Source organism: Scyliorhinus canicula, chromosome 24 (assembly GCF_902713615.1).
Source record: "Scyliorhinus canicula chromosome 24, sScyCan1.1, whole genome shotgun sequence".
Classification (NCBI taxonomy): Eukaryota; Metazoa; Chordata; class Chondrichthyes; order Carcharhiniformes; family Scyliorhinidae; genus Scyliorhinus; species Scyliorhinus canicula.
In genome coordinates, this window is record NC_052169.1 from 25,682,465 (window position 1) to 25,700,977 (window position 18,513).

General features: G+C 49.0%; 1 protein-coding gene across 1 annotated transcript in view; it reads left to right on the plus strand.

Moving 5' to 3' along the window:
• LOC119956733 (talin-2) overlaps window positions 1-18,513 on the plus strand; it is a 369,765-nt gene that overhangs the window by 207,111 nt on the left and 144,141 nt on the right. Inside the window, exons 18-20 of the mRNA XM_038784070.1 lie at window positions 3,952-4,119; window positions 4,982-5,276; window positions 6,593-6,783. Coding sequence (XP_038639998.1) covers window positions 3,952-4,119; window positions 4,982-5,276; window positions 6,593-6,783 — 654 coding nt within the window. The remainder of the gene's footprint in view (window positions 1-3,951; window positions 4,120-4,981; window positions 5,277-6,592; window positions 6,784-18,513) is intronic.

An 18,513-nucleotide genomic window follows, 5' to 3' on the forward strand; every position in this document is an offset into this window, starting at 1 on the left:
GTGGTGAGGCCGTGGAATGCCCTACCTGCAACAGTAGTGAACTCGCCAACATTGAGGGCATTTAAAAATTTATTGGATAAGCATATGGATGATAAGGGCATAGTGTAGGTTAGATGGCCTTTAGTTTTTTTTTTCCATGTCGGTGCAACATCGAGGGCCGAAGGGCCTGTACTGCGCTGTATCGTTCTATGTTCTATGTTCTTAACTCTCGGGGTGAAATTCCGCTCTCTAACTCTCGGGGTGAAATTCCGCTCTCTGACTCTCGGGGTGAAATTCCGCTGTCTAACTCTCAGGGTGAAATTCCGCTCTCTAACTCTCGGGGTGAAATTCCGCTCTCTAACTCTCGGGGTGAAATTCCGCTCTCTAACTCTCGGGGTGAAATTCTGCTCTCTAACTCTTGGGGTGAAATTCCGCTCTCTAACTCTCCTGTGAAATTCCGCTCTCTAACTCTCGGGGTGAAATTCCGCTCTCTAACTCTCGGGGTGAAATCCTGCTCTCTAACTCTCGGTGTGAAATCCTGCTCTCTAACTCTCAGGGTGCAATTCTGCTCTCTAACTCTCGGGGTGAAATTCTGCTCTCTAACTCTCCTGTGAAATTCTGCTCTCCAACTCTCGGGGTGAAATTCTGCTCTCTAACTCTCAGGGTGAAATTCTGCTCTCTAACTCTCGGGGTGAAATTCTGCTCTCTAACTCTCCTGTGAAATTCCACTCTCTAACTCTCGGGGTGAAATTCCGCTCTCTAACTCTCCTGTGAAATTCCGCTCTCTAACTCTCGGGGTGAAATTCCACTCTCTAACTCTCGGGGTGAAATTCCGCTCTCTAACTCTCAGGGTGAAATTCCACTCTCTAACTCTCGGGGTGTAATTCTGCTCTCTAACTCTCGGGGTGAAATTCCGCTCTCTAACTCTCGGGGTGAAATTCTGCTCTCTAACTCTTGGGGTGAAATTCCGCTCTCTAACTCTCCTGTGAAATTCCGCTCTCTAACTCTCGGGGTGAAATTCCGCTCTCTAACTCTCGGGGTGAAATCCTGCTCTCTAACTCTCCTGTGAAATTCCGCTCTCTAACTCTCGGGGTGAAATTCCGCTCTCTAACTCTCCTGTGAAATTCCGCTCTCTAACTCTCGGGGTGAAATTCCACTCTCTAACTCTCGGGGTGAAATTCCGCTCTCTAACTCTCAGGGTGAAATTCCACTCTCTAACTCTCGGGGTGAAATTCTGCTCTCTAACTCTCGGGGTGAAATTCCGCTCTCTAACTCTCAGGGTGAAATTCCGCTCTCTTACTCTCGGGGTGAAATTCCGCTCTCTAACTCTCCTGTGAAATTCCGCTCTCTAACTCTCAGGGTGAAATTCTGCTCTCTAACTCTCGGGGTGAAATTCCGCTCTCTAACTCTCCTGTGAAATTCCGCTCTCTAACTCTCGGGGTGAAATTCCGCTCTCTAACTCTCGGGGTGAAATTCCGCTCTCTAACTCTCGGGGTGAAATTCCGCTCTCTAACTCTCGGGGTGAAATTCCGCTCTCTAACTCTCGGGGTGAAATTCCGCTCTCTAACTCTCGGGGTGAAATTCCGCTCTCTGACTCTCGGGGTGAAATTCCGCTGTCTAACTCTCGGGGTGAAATTCTGCTCTCTAACTCTTGGGGTGAAATTCTGCTCTCTAACTCTCGGGGTGAAATTCCGCTCTCTTAACTCTCGGGGTGAAATTCCGCTCTCTAACTCTCGGGGTGAAATTCCGCTCTCTAACTCTCGGGGTGAAATTCCGCTCTCTGACTCTCGGGGTGAAATTCCGCTGTCTAACTCTCAGGGTGAAATTCCGCTCTCTAACTCTCGGGGTGAAATTCCGCTCTCTAACTCTCGGGGTGAAATTCCGCTCTCTAACTCTCGGGGTGAAATTCTGCTCTCTAACTCTTGGGGTGAAATTCCTCTCTCTAACTCTCCTGTGAAATTCCGCTCTCTAACTCTCGGGGTGAAATTCCGCTCTCTAACTCTCGGGGTGAAATCCTGCTCTCTAACTCTCGGTGTGAAATCCTGCTCTCTAACTCTCAGGGTGCAATTCTGCTCTCTAACTCTCGGGGTGAAATTCTGCTCTCTAACTCTCCTGTGAAATTCTGCTCTCCAACTCTCGGGGTGAAATTCTGCTCTCTAACTCTCAGGGTGAAATTCTGCTCTCTAACTCTCGGGGTGAAATTCTGCTCTCTAACTCTCCTGTGAAATTCCACTCTCTAACTCTCGGGGTGAAATTCCGCTCTCTAACTCTCCTGTGAAATTCCGCTCTCTAACTCTCGGGGTGAAATTCCACTCTCTAACTCTTGGGGTGAAATTCCGCTCTCTAACTCTCAGGGTGAAATTCCACTCTCTAACTCTCGGGGTGAAATTCTGCTCTCTAACTCTCGGGGTGAAATTCCGCTCTCTAACTCTCGGGGTGAAATTCTGCTCTCTAACTCTTGGGGTGAAATTCCGCTCTCTAACTCTCCTGTGAAATTCCGCTCTCTAACTCTCGGTGTGAAATCCTGCTCTCTAACTCTCGGGGTGAAATTCCGCTCTCTAACTCTCGGGGTGAAATTCTGCTCTCTAACTCTCGGGGTGAAATTCTCCTCTCTAACTCTCGGGGTGAAATCCTGCTCTCTAACTCTCGGGGTGAAATTCCGCTCTCTAACTCTCCTGTGAAATTCCGCTCTCTAACTCTCGGGGTGAAATTCTGCTCTCTAACTCTCGGGGTGAAATTCCGCTCTCTAACTCTCGGGGTGAAATTCCGCTCTCTAACTCTCGGTGTGAAATCCTGCTCTCTAACTCTCGGGGTGAAATTCCGCTCTCTAACTCTCGGGGTGAAATTCTGCTCTCTAACTCTCGGGGTGAAATTCTGCTCTCTAACTCTCGGGGTGAAATCCTGCTCTCTAACTCTCAGGGTGAAATTCTGCTCTCTAACTCTCGGGGTGAAATTCTGCTCTCTAACTCTCGGGGTGAAATTCCGCTCTCTAACTCTCCTGTGAAATTCGGCTCTCTAACTCTCGGGGTGAAATTCCGCTCTCTAACTCTCCTGTGAAATTCCGCTCTCTAACTCTCGGGGTGAAATTCCGCTCTCTAACTCTCAGGGTGAAATTCCGCTCTCTAACTCTCAGGGTGAAATTCCACTCTCTAACTCTCGGGGTGAAATTCGGCTCTCTAACTCTCGGGGTGAAATCCTGCTCTCTAACTCTCGGGGTGAAATCCTGCTCTCTAACTCTCGGGGTGAAATTCCGCTCTCTAACTCTCGGGGTGAAATTCTGCTCTCTAACTCTCGGGGTGAAATTCCGCTCTCTAACTCTCGGTGTGAAATCCTGCTCTCTAACTCTCGGGGTGAAATTCCGCTGTCTAACTCTCGGGGTGAAATTCCGCTCTCTAACTCTCGGGGTGAAATTCTGCTCTCTAACTCTCCTGTGAAATTCCGCTCTCTAACTCTCAGGGTGAAATTCCGCTCTCTAACTCTCGGGGTGAAATTCCGCTCTCTAACTCTCGGGGTGAAATTCCGCTCTCTAACTCTCGGGGTGAAATTCCGCTCTCTAACTCTCGGGGTGAAATTTTGCTCTCTAACTCCTGGGGTGAAATTCTGCTCTCTAACTCTCCTGTGAAGCACCTTGGAATATTGTATTACATTAAAGACACAAACTACCGTTAATGCTCGGTATTGTTAACTAGTTATTGCTGATGGTCAGTGGAGTTAATTAGAGAGTGTTTTTAGCCAGTAATTGATTATGGTTTAAGATGCAATCAATGATTTCTCAGTTAAAAATGAACCTATTTAGTATCCACAGAGTAAACTCCTTGCTACTGATGGTCGACATTTATTTTTCCATTCTGTTCTTTGATAGTATCAGGCGGGACAAGGCAGGAAGCCAAGTTTAAGCCAGTCCATTGCGGTGATGGGGTGAACGTTCCCCCTGTAACACTGAGCCACTATCTTCTTGTATCCCTGTTACAGGACGTGCTAATGAGCTTGGCCAAGGCCGTGGCGAATGCAGCTGCCATGTTGGTTCTCAAGGCCAAGAACGTGGCCCAGGTGGCTGAAGACACGGTCCTGCAAAACCGGGTGATTGCGGCTGCCACACAGTGCGCCCTGTCCACGTCACAGCTGGTTGCCTGTGCCAAGGTGAGTGGGGGCCAGGGGCGGGAGGAGGGATGGTGCCAGAGATTCCACTGTGAGCGCTGACTGAGCCAGCTTGGCAGCTCTTATTCTGATTGCTGTGGGCTGCAGCTGCTTGTCGCAGTGGGTCCTTGACCGTTGACCTCTGGGTGTTTAGGTCGAAGCCAGCCCAATGGCGGCCTCGTCACTCCTGTGGGAGAAATCTCAGACCGTTTGCCAAGGGCTGGGACCAACAACACACGTTGCCAGTGTCAGGGCGGCTAAAATGGTGCTACGAGTGGAAGGATTGCCTCCTCGTATGGGCAGGGGCACACTTCTGATGCTGGGGATCTTTGCTCTCCATCTCATTGTGTTATAACTGATTGGGAGTGACTGATGGTGACACAGTGGTATCCATTTTTCAAATATTGGGTTGCTCACCATCACCCTCTGCAGCTGATAAATGCCATCGATGAATGAAAATCGCTTATTGTCACGAGTAGGCTTCAAATGAAGTTACTGTGAAAAGCCCCTAGTCGCCACATTCCGCCGCCTGTTCGGGGAGGCTGGTCCGGGAATCGGACCGTGCTGCTGGCCTGCCTTGGTCTGCTTTAAAAGCCAGCGATTTAGCCCAGTGTGCTAAACCATCAATGTATTGATGGGAGATTTGCAGAGCTGTGGGAAAAGGTATGTTAATGGGACTCTTTGGGAAAGTTCTTTCAAAGAGGCAGAAGGCAGTGAATGGATTGCTTCATGCTGGAAGATCCTCTTCTATCTGAGGAATTTGGGTTAACTCGGTGTAGGTGTTGCATTGGATGTGACTCGAGTGCGTTGACCGCCATTTGCTTTGTCGTTCCTCTGATGACCGTCTTGTGTGGTCTTGGTGCAGGTGGTCAGTCCAACCATCAGCTCCCCTGTGTGCCAGGAGCAGCTGGTCGAGGCTGGGAAGCTGGTAGATCGCTCGGTGGAGGGTTGTGTCAAGGCCTGCCAGGCAGCAACGGACGATGCCGAGCTCCTGAAACAGGTCAGTGCCGCAGCGAGCGTGGTGAGCCAGGCCCTCAACGACCTCCTCCAGCATGTGCGTCAGTATGACAGCAGAGGGGAGCCCATTGGACGCTACGACCAGGCTACTGACACCATCATGACCGTCACTGAGAGCATCTTCAGCTCAATGGGTGATGCAGGTACGTGGGAGCAGCTTCCGGGAGCATCCGTAGTGTCTGAGAAACTAGATTTGAGCAAGAACGTGGAGGTGGTCTCCACGGGAGGCTCTGGCTGCAGCCGCTTTGCAACCAGATGATGTTGGAGATCTGGAGATGTCCCTGGTTCCTGCAAGTGTTGAGTTTGTTTCCCCCCTTAGTACTGATTGCTGCAGCTTTCCTGAGAGATGAGGATTTTAATCAGAAATATACTGCTTCAATCCGATTGGCAAGGTAGAAAGTGAAATGTGGCAGATGGGGGAAATCAGAAATATAAATTGAAAATAGGAGAGAGAAGCAGAGTGAACAATCCAGACCATTGACCTGAAACGTCTTTTTTAAAAAAAATAAATGGTCACTAAATATTGGAAAGATCCCAGGAGATTAAAAATGATAATTTTAACCACTGCCCCAGTACATTGGTGCCAATAACTGGAGGCAGTGATGTTCGATTGCAATACTCTGGTAGCTAACCGTCAGTGTGGCTTTAGAATGAAATGAAAATCACTTATTATCACGAGTAGGCTTCAAATTAAGTTACTGTGAAAAGCCCCTAGTCGCCACATTCCGGCGCCTGTTCGGGGAGGCTGTTACGGGAATCGAACCGTGCTGGCCTGCTTGGTCTGCTTTCAAAGCCAGTGATTTAGCCCTGTGCTAAACTAGGCTGACCTTTTTACAGGAGTTCAGTACCCACGTCGATGGGGCAAAATCCCGTCTTCTGGAGTGTTTAGGAACTAGTAAAGTCTCCGATAAAGTGGGAGAAGCTCCAAGCAGAAAGTGAGTGTGGATGGTCACAAGTGGATAGTTTGGATAATGACGTTTGAATTTGTGGAAAATTGAGCAGAATATGCCCCAGAATAATCTTGGAGTCTTTTCTGCCCCTGACCTCTGGGAATATCTTGGATACAACGGATCAGATTGGAAGACGGTGTGAATCTCGGAGAGGGGGGAAGGTTGAGGCACAGCAAGGACAAGTGAACCATGGGTGGCGTTGAAGAAATGGTCAGGATGCTTCTAGGGACTACACAGCAGCCCGTCGACGGCCATTAGGGGGAGGGTGGGGGAGAGAGTGCGGGAGGTGGGACGGGGGGACGAGAGGGTGGGGGGGGGAGGGGGGGGCGAGAGGGTGCGGGAGGAGGGGCGGGGGGGCAAGAGTGTGTGGGGGGGGGGGGGGGGGGGGGAGGGTGCGTGGGGCAGTGGTTAACAAACGGGTTAACGTGATTTTGGACTGGTGACCTCAGTGTGTTTGCCTGGCTGGGCCAAGTTGAATAACAGTGACTTGCCATCTGTGACCCCCCCAGGGGAGATGGTGCGACAGGCTCGAGTCCTGGCCCAGGCCACGTCGGATTTGGTGAATGCCATGAGATCGGACGCAGAGGCGGAGAGCGACGTCGACAACTCGAAGAAGCTGCTTGCCGCGGCCAAACTTCTGGCTGACTCCACGGCACGAATGGTGGAAGCCGCCAAGGTACTTAACCCTTTCCTGACCATTTGAAAACCCTACTTCCTTAACGAGTGCGAAACCTGGTGGATCCAAGGGGTTTGCCGAGTTTTATTGCTGTGAAAATCTAATCAATGTACTTTTGGTTCAGTCTTGTGTGCCCCGATTTGTCAATCCCTACACATTCCCGACTGTTCTGCTACATTCTACCCTCTGAACTTAAAATCAGCTGAAACTCGTATCCTAACCATCAAGTCCTTTTTTCCCCTAATGACCACTGACCGACTCTGGCTCCTGATGTCCTTTTTTAATAAATTTAGAGTACGCAATTATTTTTTTCCAATTAAGGGGCAATTTAGTGTGGCCAATCCACTAAACCTGCACATCTTTGGGTTGTGGGGGTGAAACCCTCACAGACACGGGGAGAATGTGCAAACTCCACACGGACAGTGACCCATGGCTGGGATTCGAACCCGGGTCCTCAGTGCCGCAATCCCAGTGCTAACCAGTGTGCTGCATGCCATCCCCACTGAGCAATGTCTTGATTTTAAAATCATCATCCTTGATTTTAAATCCCTTTGTGACCTCGTCCCTCCCTGTCTCTGCAACCTCATCCAGACCCACAACCCTCTCAGATATTTGCGCCCTCCTCATTTTGGCCTCCCTCGTTTTAATTTCCACCAGTGGTGGCCATGTTATCAACGGCTAGGGCCTCAAACTCGGGAACTTTCTCCTTTAACCTCTCTGTGAATGGTATGTCAGGCAGGAAGGTGGTTTAAAGTGTGTCTACTTCAATGCCAGGAGCATCCGGAATAAGGTGGGTGAACTTGCGGCATGGGTTGGTACCTGAGACTTCGATGTTGTGGCCATTTGGGACATATGGATAGAGCAGGGACAGGAATGTCCAGGTGCACCAATGCAGGTGCCGGGGTTTAGATATTTCAGTAAGCTCAGGGAAGGTGGTAAAAGAGGGGGAGGGGTGGCATTGTTAGTCAAGGACAGTATTACGGTGGCAGAAAGGACGTTTGATGAGGACTGGTCTACTGAGGTAGTTAGGGCTGAGGTTAGAAACAGGAAAGGAGAGGTCACCCTGTTAGGTGTTTTCTATAGGCCTCCGAAAAGTTCCAGAGATGTAAAGGAAAGGATTGCAAAGATGATTCTGGATAGGAGCGAAAGTAACAGGGTAGCTGTTATGAGGGACTTTAACTTTCCAAAAATTGACTGGAAACGCTATAGTTTGAGTACTTTAGATGGGTCCGTTTTTGTCCAATGTGTGCAGGAGGGTTTCCTGACACAGGCCAATGAGAGGCGAGGCCATATTGAATTTGGGCAGCACGGTAGCATGTTGGTTAGCATAAATGCTTCACAGCTCCAGGGTCCCAGGTTCGGTTCCCTGCTGGGTCACTGTCTGTGCGGAGTCTGCACGTCCTCCCCGTGTGTGCGTGGGTTTCCTCCGGGTGCTCCGGTTTCCTCCCACAGACCAAAAATGTGCGGGTTAGGTGGATTGGCCATGCTAAATTGCCTGTAGTGTCCTAAAAAGTAAGGTTGGGGGGGGGGGGGTTGTTGGGTTACGGGTATAGGGTGGATATGTGAGTTTGAGTAGGGTGATCATTGCTCGGCACAACATCGTGGGCCGAAGGGCCTGTTCTGTGCTGTACTGTTCTAGGTTCTATGGTACTGGGTAATGAACCTGGACAGGTGTTAGATTTGGAGGTAGGTGAGCACTTTGGTGATAGTGACCACAATTCAATTACGTTTACCTTAGCAATGGAAAGGGATAGGTATATACCGCAGGGCAAGAGTACATCTGGGGGAAAGGCAATTACAATGCAATGAGGCAGGACTTAGGATGCATCGGATGTTGAGGGAAACTGCAGGGGATGGTCACAATGGAAATGTGGAGCTTGTTCAAGGAACAGCTACTGCGTGTCCTTGATAAGTATGTACCTGTCAGGCAGGGAGGAAGTGGTCGAGCGAGGGAATCGTGGTTTACTGAAGTAGTTGAAACACTTGTCAAGAGGAAGAAGGAGGGTTATGTAAAGATGAGACGTGAAGGTTCAGTGAGGGTGCTCGAAAGTTACAAGTTAGCCAGGAAGGACCTAAAGAGAGAGCTAGGAGGGGCCATGAGAAGTCTTTGGCAGGTAGGATCAAAGATAGCCCTAAAGCTTTCTATAGATTTGTCAGGAATAAAAGAATGACTAGGGTAAGAGTAGGGCCAGTCAAGGGCAGTAGTGGGAAGTTGTGCGTGGAGTCTGAGGAGATAGGAGAGGTGCTAAATGAATATTTTTCGTCAGTATTCACACAGGAAAAAGACAATGTTGCCGAGGAGAATACTGAGATACAGGCTACTAGACTAGAAGGGCTTGAGGTTCATAAGGAGGAGGTGTTAGCAATTCTGGAAAGTGTGAAAATAGATAAGTCCCCAGGGCTGGATGGGATTTATCCTAGGATTCTCTGGGAAGCTAGGGAGGAGATTGCTGAGCCTTTGGCTTTGATCTTTAAGTCATCTTTGTCTACAGGAATAGTGCCAGAAGACTGGAGGATAGCAAATGTTGTCTCTTGTTCAACAGGGGGAGTAGAGGTAACCCCGGTAACTATAGCCCAGTGAGCCTTACTTCTGTTGTGGGAAAAGTCTTGGAAAGGTTTATAAGAGATAGGATGTATGATCATCTGGAAAGGAATAATTTGATTAGAGATAGTCAACACGGTTTTGTGAAGGGTAGGTCGTGCCTCACAAACCTCATTGAGTTCTTCGAGAAGGTGACCAAACAGGTGGATGAGGGTAAAGCAGGTGATGTGGTGTATATGGATTTCAGTAAAGCGTTTGATAAGGTTCCCCATGGTAGGCTATTGCAGAAAATACGGAGGCATGGGATTCAGGGTGATTTAGCAGTTTGGATCAGAAATTGGCTCGCTGGAAGTAGACAAAGGGTGGTGGTTGATGGGAAATGTTCAGACTGGAGTCCAGTTACTCGTGGTGTACTACAAGGATCTATTTTGGGGCCACTGCTGTTTGTCATTTTTATAAATGAATGAAAATCGCTTATTGTCACGAGTAGGCTTCGATGAAGTTACTGTGAAAAGCCCCTAGTCGCCACATTCCGGCGCCTGTCCGGGGAGGCTGGTACGGGAATCGAACCGTGCTGCTGGCCTGCTTGGTCTCCTTTAAAAGCCAGCGATTTAGCCGAGAGAGCTAAACCAGCCCTTGAGGACCTGGAGGAGGGCGTAGAAGGGTGGGTGAGTAAATTTGCAGATGACACTAAAGTCGGTGGAGTTGTGGACAGTGCAGAAGGATGTTACAAGTTACAGAGGGACGTAGATGAGCTGCAGAGCTGGGCTGACAGGTGGCAAATGGAGTTTAATGCAGAAAAGTGTGAGGTGATTCATTTTGGAAAGAATAACAGGAAGACAGAGTACTAGGCTAATGGTAAGATTCTTGGTAGTGTGGATGAGCAGAGAGATCTCGGTGTCCGTGTACATAGATCCCTGAAATTGCCAACCAGGTTGAGAGGGTTGTTAAGAAGGTGTACAGGGTGTTAGCTTTTATTGGTAGAGGGATTGAAACTCTGGTGCGGCCGCATTTGGAGTATTGCGTGCAATTCTGGTCGCCGCATTATAGGAAGGATGTGGAAGCATTGGAAAGGGTACAGAGGAGATTTGCCAGGATGTTGCCTGGTATGGAGGGAAGATCTTATGAGGAAAGGCTGAGTGACTTGAGACTGTTTTCGTTAGAGAGAAGAAGGTTAAGATGTGACTTAATTGAGGCATACAAGATGATCAGAGGATTAGATAGGGTGGACATCGAGAGCCTTTTTACTCAGATGGTGATGTCCAGCATGAGGGGACATAGCTTTAAATTGAGGGGAGATAGATACAGGACAGATGTCAGAGGTAGGTTCTTTACTCAGAGAGTAGTAAGGGCGTGGAATAACCTGCCTGCAACAGTAGTGGACTCGCCAACACTAAACGCATTCAAATGGTCATTGGATAGGCATATGGATGATAAGGGAATAGTGTAGATGGGCTTTAGAGGGGTTTCACGGTCGGCGCAACATCGAGGGCCGAAGGGCCTGTACTGCGCTGTAATGTTCTATATTATATATTATCAGGATACACAGGTCGGGGGAATTGTTTAATTGCATATTTTGAGCAGATGTGAGGTAGTGTATTTTGGAATGTCTCATACAGGTGGGAATTATACGGTAAATGGCAGAACCCTGAAGAGTATTGACAGGCAAAGGGATCTGGATAGATACACAGGTCACTCAAAGTGGCAACACAGGTGGAGAAGGTAGTCAAGAAGGCATATGGCATGCTTGCCTTCATCGGCTGGGGCATTGAGTATAAGAATTGGCAAGTCATGTTGCAGCTGTATAGAACCTTAGGGCACACTTGGAATATTGCGCACAATTCTGGTTGCCACACTACCAGAAGGATGTGGAGGCTTTAGAGAGGGTGCAGAAGAGATTTACCAGGATGTTGCCTGGTATGGAGGGCATTAGCTATGAGGAGAAGTTGGATAAACTCGGTTTGTTCTCACTGGAACGATGGAGGTTGAGGGGCGAACTGATAGAGATCTACAAAATTATGAGGGGCATAGACAGAGTGGATAGTCAGAGGCTTTTCCCCAGGGTAGAGGGGTCAATTACTAGGGGGCATAGGTTTAAGGTGCGAGGGGCAGGGTTTAGAGTAGATGAACGAGGCAAGTTTTTTACACAGAGGGTAGTGGGTGCCTGGAACTCGCTGCCGGAGGAGGTGGTGGAAGAGGGGACGACAGTGACATTTAAGGGGCATCTTGACAAATACATGAATAGGATGGGAATAGAGGGATACGGACACTGGATGTGCAGAAGGTTTTAGGTTAAATGGGCAGCATGATCGGTGCAGGCTTGGAGGGCCGAAGGGCCTGTTCCTGTGCTGTACTTTTCTTCATATATAAATAAGGGACATCTGGAATACTGGGTTGCGAGGGAGGCGAGTTATGAGACATAAGCAAGTCAATAAACTATCTTGATAAAGAAAAACTGTTTTGGTTTTGGTTTCACCAATCGGATTAGAGACTGTTCACACTCTGTGCCTCACTTTTGTCCTTTTTAAATGCTCCTTGAAACCTACCTCGCGGCCAACGTTAGTTTCCAATACCCCTGTGAAGTGCCTTGAGAAGTTTCATTCTGTTAAAGTTACTAGAGGTGCCTTTGCCCTCTGAAGTGATGAAATGAGCAACTCCGTTCTCACAGAATCGCAGGATGGTTAAAGGGCTAAAGGAAGCCATTCACTCTGCCTTGTCTTGATCGGCAGCAGTGGCCGGCTTAGCACTGCTGCCTCACAGCGCCAGGGACCCGGATTCAATTCCGGCCTCGGGCGACTGTCAGTATGGAGTTTGCACATTCTCCCTGTGTCTGCGTGGGTTTCCTCCCACAGTCCAAAGATGTGCCGGTTAGGTAGTTTGGCCATGATACAATTTCCCCCTTGCGGTCCAAGAATTTTCATGTTATGGGGTTACGGGGATAAGGCGGAGCAGTGGGCCTGGGCAGGGTGCCCTTTCAGAGGGGCGATGCAGACTCGGGCAGCACGGTAGCATGGTGGTTAGCATAAATGCTTCACAGCTCCAGGGTCCCAGGTTCGATTCCCGGCTGGGTCACTGTCTGTGTGGAGTCTGCACGTCCTCCCCCTGTGTGCGTGGGTTTCCTCCGGGTGCTCCGGTTTCCTCCCACAGTCCAAAGATGTGCGGGTTAGGTGGATTGGCCATGCTAAATTGCCCGTAGTGTCCTAAAAAGTAAGGTTAAGGGGGGGGTTGTTGGGTTACGGGTATAGGGTGGATACGTGGGTTTGAGTAGGGTGATCATGGCTCGGCACAACATCGAGGGCCGAAGGGCCTGTTCTGTGCTGTACTGTTCTATGTTCTATGTCCTCCTGCGCTGTAGGGATTCCATGGTTCTATGGTCTGTGCCAGAATTATATCAAACCTCTACATGAGATGCTGCGGTTCAAGAAGGCAGCTCAATTCAACATTCCCTGTACTGCTGAATGAGCAGTAACGAAGAAAATGTAGCGTCAGCCTAAAGCCATTTCCGTTCATATGATGAAGTGTGAATGAGTGAGCATCTAATTTGATGACCTCTCGGTGTTTCTGCGCTGTGTTGAGTGCAGTCGACCTCGGTTTGGAACGTTCCCTGGGTGAGCAGCATGCTTTCACTCCTGCACACTCGGAGTTTCTGTTCTTGGTGACGTTCCTGAGGATGTGCAGCTGTTCCTGATCCTGGACTTCACGGAGTCTCACGATCAAATCAAATCAGTCATTTCAAAATGAAAGACGACACTCTTGTCAGGTGAAGAAAGGCAGATCACTTATTTCCCTGATCTTACTGGACACAGCAGGGATTTAAGACAGACAAGCCAGAGAGTACCAGCTTAAAGCCCAAGGCCAACGTTGAAAGTGAATTCAATAAATCTGGAAATTAATGGGCTGGTGCTCAGAAATAAACCTTGAAACCTGCTGGACTGCCGCAAAAACGAGTTTACCCCATGCTCGTAAGAAGAGAAGGCGGGAGGTCACTGTCTGTGCGGAGTCTGCACATCCTCCCCCTGTGTGCGTGGGTTTCCTCCGGGTGCTCCGGTTTCCTCCCACAGTCCAAAGATGTGCAGGTTAGGTGGATTGGCCATGATAAATTGCCCCTTAGTGTCCAAAATTGCCCTTAGTGTTGGGTGGGGTTACTGGATTATGGGGATAGGGTGGAGGTGTGAACCTTGGGTCGGGTGCTCTTTCCACGAGCCGGGCAGACTCGATGGGCTGAGTGGCCTCCTTCTACACTGTAAATTCTATATATGCTAACACACTATAAGCCTTCTTCACGGCTCTATCCACTTGAGTGGCAACCTTCAGAGATCTGTGGACATGAACCCCAAAATCTCTCTGTTCCTCCACATTCCTCAGATCCCTGCCATTGACCCTGTAATCCGCATTCAAATTTTTTCTACCAAAATGAATCACCTCGCACTTATCAGGGTTAAACTCCATCTGCCATTTTTCGGCCCAGCTCTGCATCCTATCAATGTCTCTTTGCAGCCTACAACAGCCCTCCACCTCATCCACTACTCCACCAATCTTGGTGTCATCAGCAAATTTACTGACCCACCCTTCAGCCCCCTCCTCCAAGTCATTGATAAAAATCACAAATAGCAGAGGACCCAGCACTGATCCCTGTGGTCCACCGCTGGTAACTGGTCTCCAGTCTGAAAATTTTCCATCCACCTCCATCCTCTGTCTTCAATGTGATAGCCAGTTACTTATCCAATTGGCCAAATTTCCCCCATCCCACACCTCCTTACTTTCTTCATACACTGACCATGGGGAACCTTATCAAACACCTTGCTAAAATCCATATATATGACATCAACTGCTCTCCATTCATCTACACACTTAGTTACCTCCTCAAAGAATTAAACAACTAGCAGAGAATGGTTACGATCCATCGACCTCTGGGTTATGGGCCCAGCACGCTTCCGCTGAATAGAACATTACAGCGCAGTACAGGCCCTTCGGCCCTCGATGCTGCACCGTCCTGTGAAACCACTCTAAGGCCCATCTACACTATTCCCTTATCGTCCATATGTCTATCCATTGACCATTTGAATGCGTTTAGTGTTGGCGAGTCCACTACTGTTGCAGGCAGGGCATTCCACGCCCTTACTACTCTCTGAGTAAAGAACCTACCTCTGACATCTGTCCTATATCTATTTCCCCTCAGGTTAAAGCTATGTCCCCTCGTGCTGGACATCACTCTCAATGTCCACCCTATCTAATCCTCTGATCATCTTGTATCTTCAGTCAGATCACTCCTTAACATTCTAAATTCTAGTGAAGAGGTCTAATTGAGTAATATCTCCTCTTAACATCCCTGAAATCCATCATTTTTGTAAACCTATGTTGCACTCCCTCCGAGGCCAAAAATCCTTCCTTTTTTAATAAATTTTAGAGTACCCAATTCACTTTTCCAATTAAGGGGCAATTAGGTGTGGCCAATCCACCTACCCTGCACATCTTTGGGTTGTGGGGGCAAAACCCACGCAAACACTGGGCAAAATATCCTTCCTAAGGTGCGGTGCCAGGAACTGATGACAGTGACTGTAAGTGGGGTCCAACCAGCGTTTCAGAATCACACCGTGCCGAAGAGGCCCTTCGGCCCATCGAGTCTGCACCGATGCATGAAAGACACCTGACCTGCCCACCTAATCCCATTGGCCAGCACTTGGCCCATAGCCTTGAATGTTATGATGTGCCAAGTGCTCATCCAGGTACTTTTTACAGGATGTGAGGCAACTCGCCTCTACCACCCTCCCAGGCCGTGCATTCCAGACCGTCACCACTCTCTGGGTAAAAACATTTTCCTCAAATCCCCCCTAAACTTCCTGCCCCTCACGTTGAACTTGTGTCCCCCTCATAATTGACCCTTCAACATGTGGAACAGCTGCTCCCTATCCACCCTGTCTATGCCCCTTTTAATCCTGTACACCTCGATCAGGTCGCCTCTCAGCCTTCTCTATTCCAGAGAAAACAACCCAAGCCTATCCAACCTCTCTTCATAACTGAAATGTTCCATCCCAGGCAACGTTCTGGTGAATCCCCCTCTGCACCCCCTCCAGTCCAATCACATCCTTCCTATAATGTGGTGACCAGAACTGCACACACTACTCCAACTGTGGCCTCACCAAAGTTCTAAATAACTCCAAAATGACCTCCCTGCTTTTGTAATCTACACCACAATTTATAAAAGTAAGTGTCCCATATGCCTTTTTCACCACCCTATTAACCTGCCCTTCCGCCTTCAGAGATCTATGGACAAACACGCCACGGTCCCTTTGTTGCTCAGAACTTCCCAGTGTCAGGCCGTTCATTGAATACTTCCTTGTCACATTACACCTTCCAAAGTGTATCACCTCTCACTTTTTCTCGACCTTAAACTCCGGTTCTTGACCATTTTGGAGAGGAGGCCTCCACATTTCCACCGCGCGTTGTGTCCTCCCCGTCCTGATTGGTCAAGTCCTTATTTTGAGGTAGATGCAAAATATGCGCCTACTGGAAATTTGAAATTAAAACCAGCAAGTGTGGCAGATTCTCTGCGTCGACCTGAAATGTTCACTCCATTTCTGTCGCCGCCAACGTTGACTGAGTATTTCCGGAATATTCTGTTTGTAATTTTGAATTTTAAGATCAGATCCTGCCGCTCTTTATGAAAAATGAAATGAAAATCGCTTATTGTCACGAGTCGGCTTCAATGAAGTTACTGTGAAAAGCCCCTAGTCGCCACATTCTGCCGCCTGTTCGGGGAGGCTTGTAAGGGAATTGAACCGTGCTGCTGGCCTGCCTCGGTCTGTTTTAAAAGCCAGCGATTTAGCCCAGTGTGCTAAACCAGCCTCTTTATTCTCCCACCGACGGAAATAGTCTCTCTGTGGCTACCCTGTCGAATCCTTCTGATAATCGGTGATCAAACCGTCCCTTGGCCTTCTGAACTCGACAGGTCGATTCCAGGATGTGCTCTTTTTTTTTCCCCTACCTGCACCTCCTGTCACTCCCCAGTTCAAGGTGGCTCAATGAAGGCCTGAAGCCTGTTCACCACACCTACAAGCTGCACCTTAAGCATTGGGAAAGTCAAGTGAAGTTCACAGGAGCAAGCGTTAAGACCAGGTTTGACGCAAAGCTTCCAAGTTACTACAGGATGGTAGGCTGCAGGGGTCAAGCTGAAAAGTGGTCAGGAAGCAGGATGGGTACTCCGTGTCCTGGGCTTTTCCCAAGCTCACTCTGCCTTCAACTCCATGAACACTCGAGGGGAAATTAAACCTTTGCCTGGCACCTAATTCTGTTACTTTGCGAATTTGGAGAGATTTAAACCAAACCCAAGTGTCAATTTGTTTTGGCAATAATAATAATAATCGCTTATTGTCACAAGTAGGCTTCAACGAAGTTACTGTGAAAAGCCCCTAGTCGCCACATTCCGGCACCTGTTCGGGGAGGCTGGTACGGGAATTGAACCCACGCTGCTGGCCTGCCTTGTTCAGCATTACAAGCCAGCTGTTTAGCCCACTGTGCTAAACCAGCCCCTGTTGTGCTCCCCGAGGTTTTCCCAGTTCCGACATTGTGTTGGTAAGTCAGGGAACCTGTAGATCTAGATTGCCCCATCGTGCAGCTAAATTAATCATTGCATGGTTTTTGTTTAAAGACTGCAAAGATTTATGTAGTTGGAGCAGTTTACTTTTGAGAAAGCAGTGTTGGAGGTTTGTTTATTTTGGCAGCTGATGCACGGACTTGTGCAGAATTCAAATAGAACAAATGAGGAAAGTGAGCCAATTTATCGTTGCCAGGAATACCATTGATTCATAGAATCGCCACAGTGCAGAAGACCATAAGACCATAAGACATAGGAGCGGAAGTAAGGCCATTCGGCCCATCGAGTCCACTCCACCATTCAATCATGGTTGATTTCAACTCCATTTACCCGCTCTCTCCCCATAGCCCTTAATTCCTCGAGAAATCAAGAATTTATCAATTTCTGTCTTAAGACACTCAATGTCCCGGCCTCCACCGCCCTCTGTGGCAATGAATTCCACAGACCTACCACTCTCTGGCTGAAGAAATTTCTCCTCATCTCTGTTCTAAAGTGACTCCCTTTTATTCTAAGGCTGTGCCCCCACGTCCTAGTCTCCCCTGCTAATGGAAACAACTTCCCTACGTCCATCCTATCCAAGCCATTCATTATCTTGTAAGTTTCTATTAGATCTCCCCTCAACCTCCTAAACTCCAATGAATATAATCCCACGATCCTCAGACGTTCATCGTATGTTAGGCCTACCATTCCTGGGATCATCCGTGTGAATCTCCGCTGGACCCGCTCCAGTGCCAGTATGTCCTTCCTGAGGTGTGGGGCCCAAAATTGCTCACAGTATTCTAAATGGGGCCTCTAAATGGGCCCCATTTGGCCCATCAAGTCTGCACGGTCCCTCTGAAAGAGCACTCTACCTCGGCCCACCCTCCGCCCTATCCCCATAACTCCATTTAACCTAAACAGCTTTGGAAACCAAGGGTAATTTAGCATCGTCAATCTACCTAACTTGCACATCTTTGGACTGTGGGAGGAAAGCAGAGCACCCGGACAAGCATGGGGAGAATGTGCAAACTCCACCTGAGGTCGGAACTGAACTTGGGTCCCTGGCACTGAGGGGCAGCAGTGCCAATCACTGCTGCCATGCCATGCGTGAAAGAGGCAGCACGTTCTCGAGGGCCAGAGGATGGTGTTGGGAGGGTGGTGGGGGAGTGGGGTGGTGTCAGTGGTTGGGGGACGGTTCGTTGTCTGGAGGGAGGGATGGGCGTTGGGAAATCGGTGCGACGGGTCAAGTGGTCAGTGCGAGATGTGTAGCGGGCAGTACAAGGGCTGCCTCACGGCGCGAGGACCCGGGATCAATCCCGGCTCTGGGTCACTGTCCGTGTGGAGTTTGCACATTCTCCCCGTGTCTGTGTGGGTCTCACCCCCACAACCCAAACATGTGCACGGTAGCTGGATTGGCCAGGCTAAATTGCCCCTTAATTGGAAAAATATGATTTGGGAACTTTAAATTTAAAAAAAGTACAAGGCATTAGGTGAGTAATACAAGGGGTCAGGTGGTCAATGGGAGGGGTCAGGTGGGGCAGTGGGAAGGGCCAGGTGGGTAATTGGGGGGGGGGGGGGGGGGGAGGGGGGAGAGAGAGAGATTGTTTAAATGTTAGGGAAGGGGAGGTGGCTGTTTTCA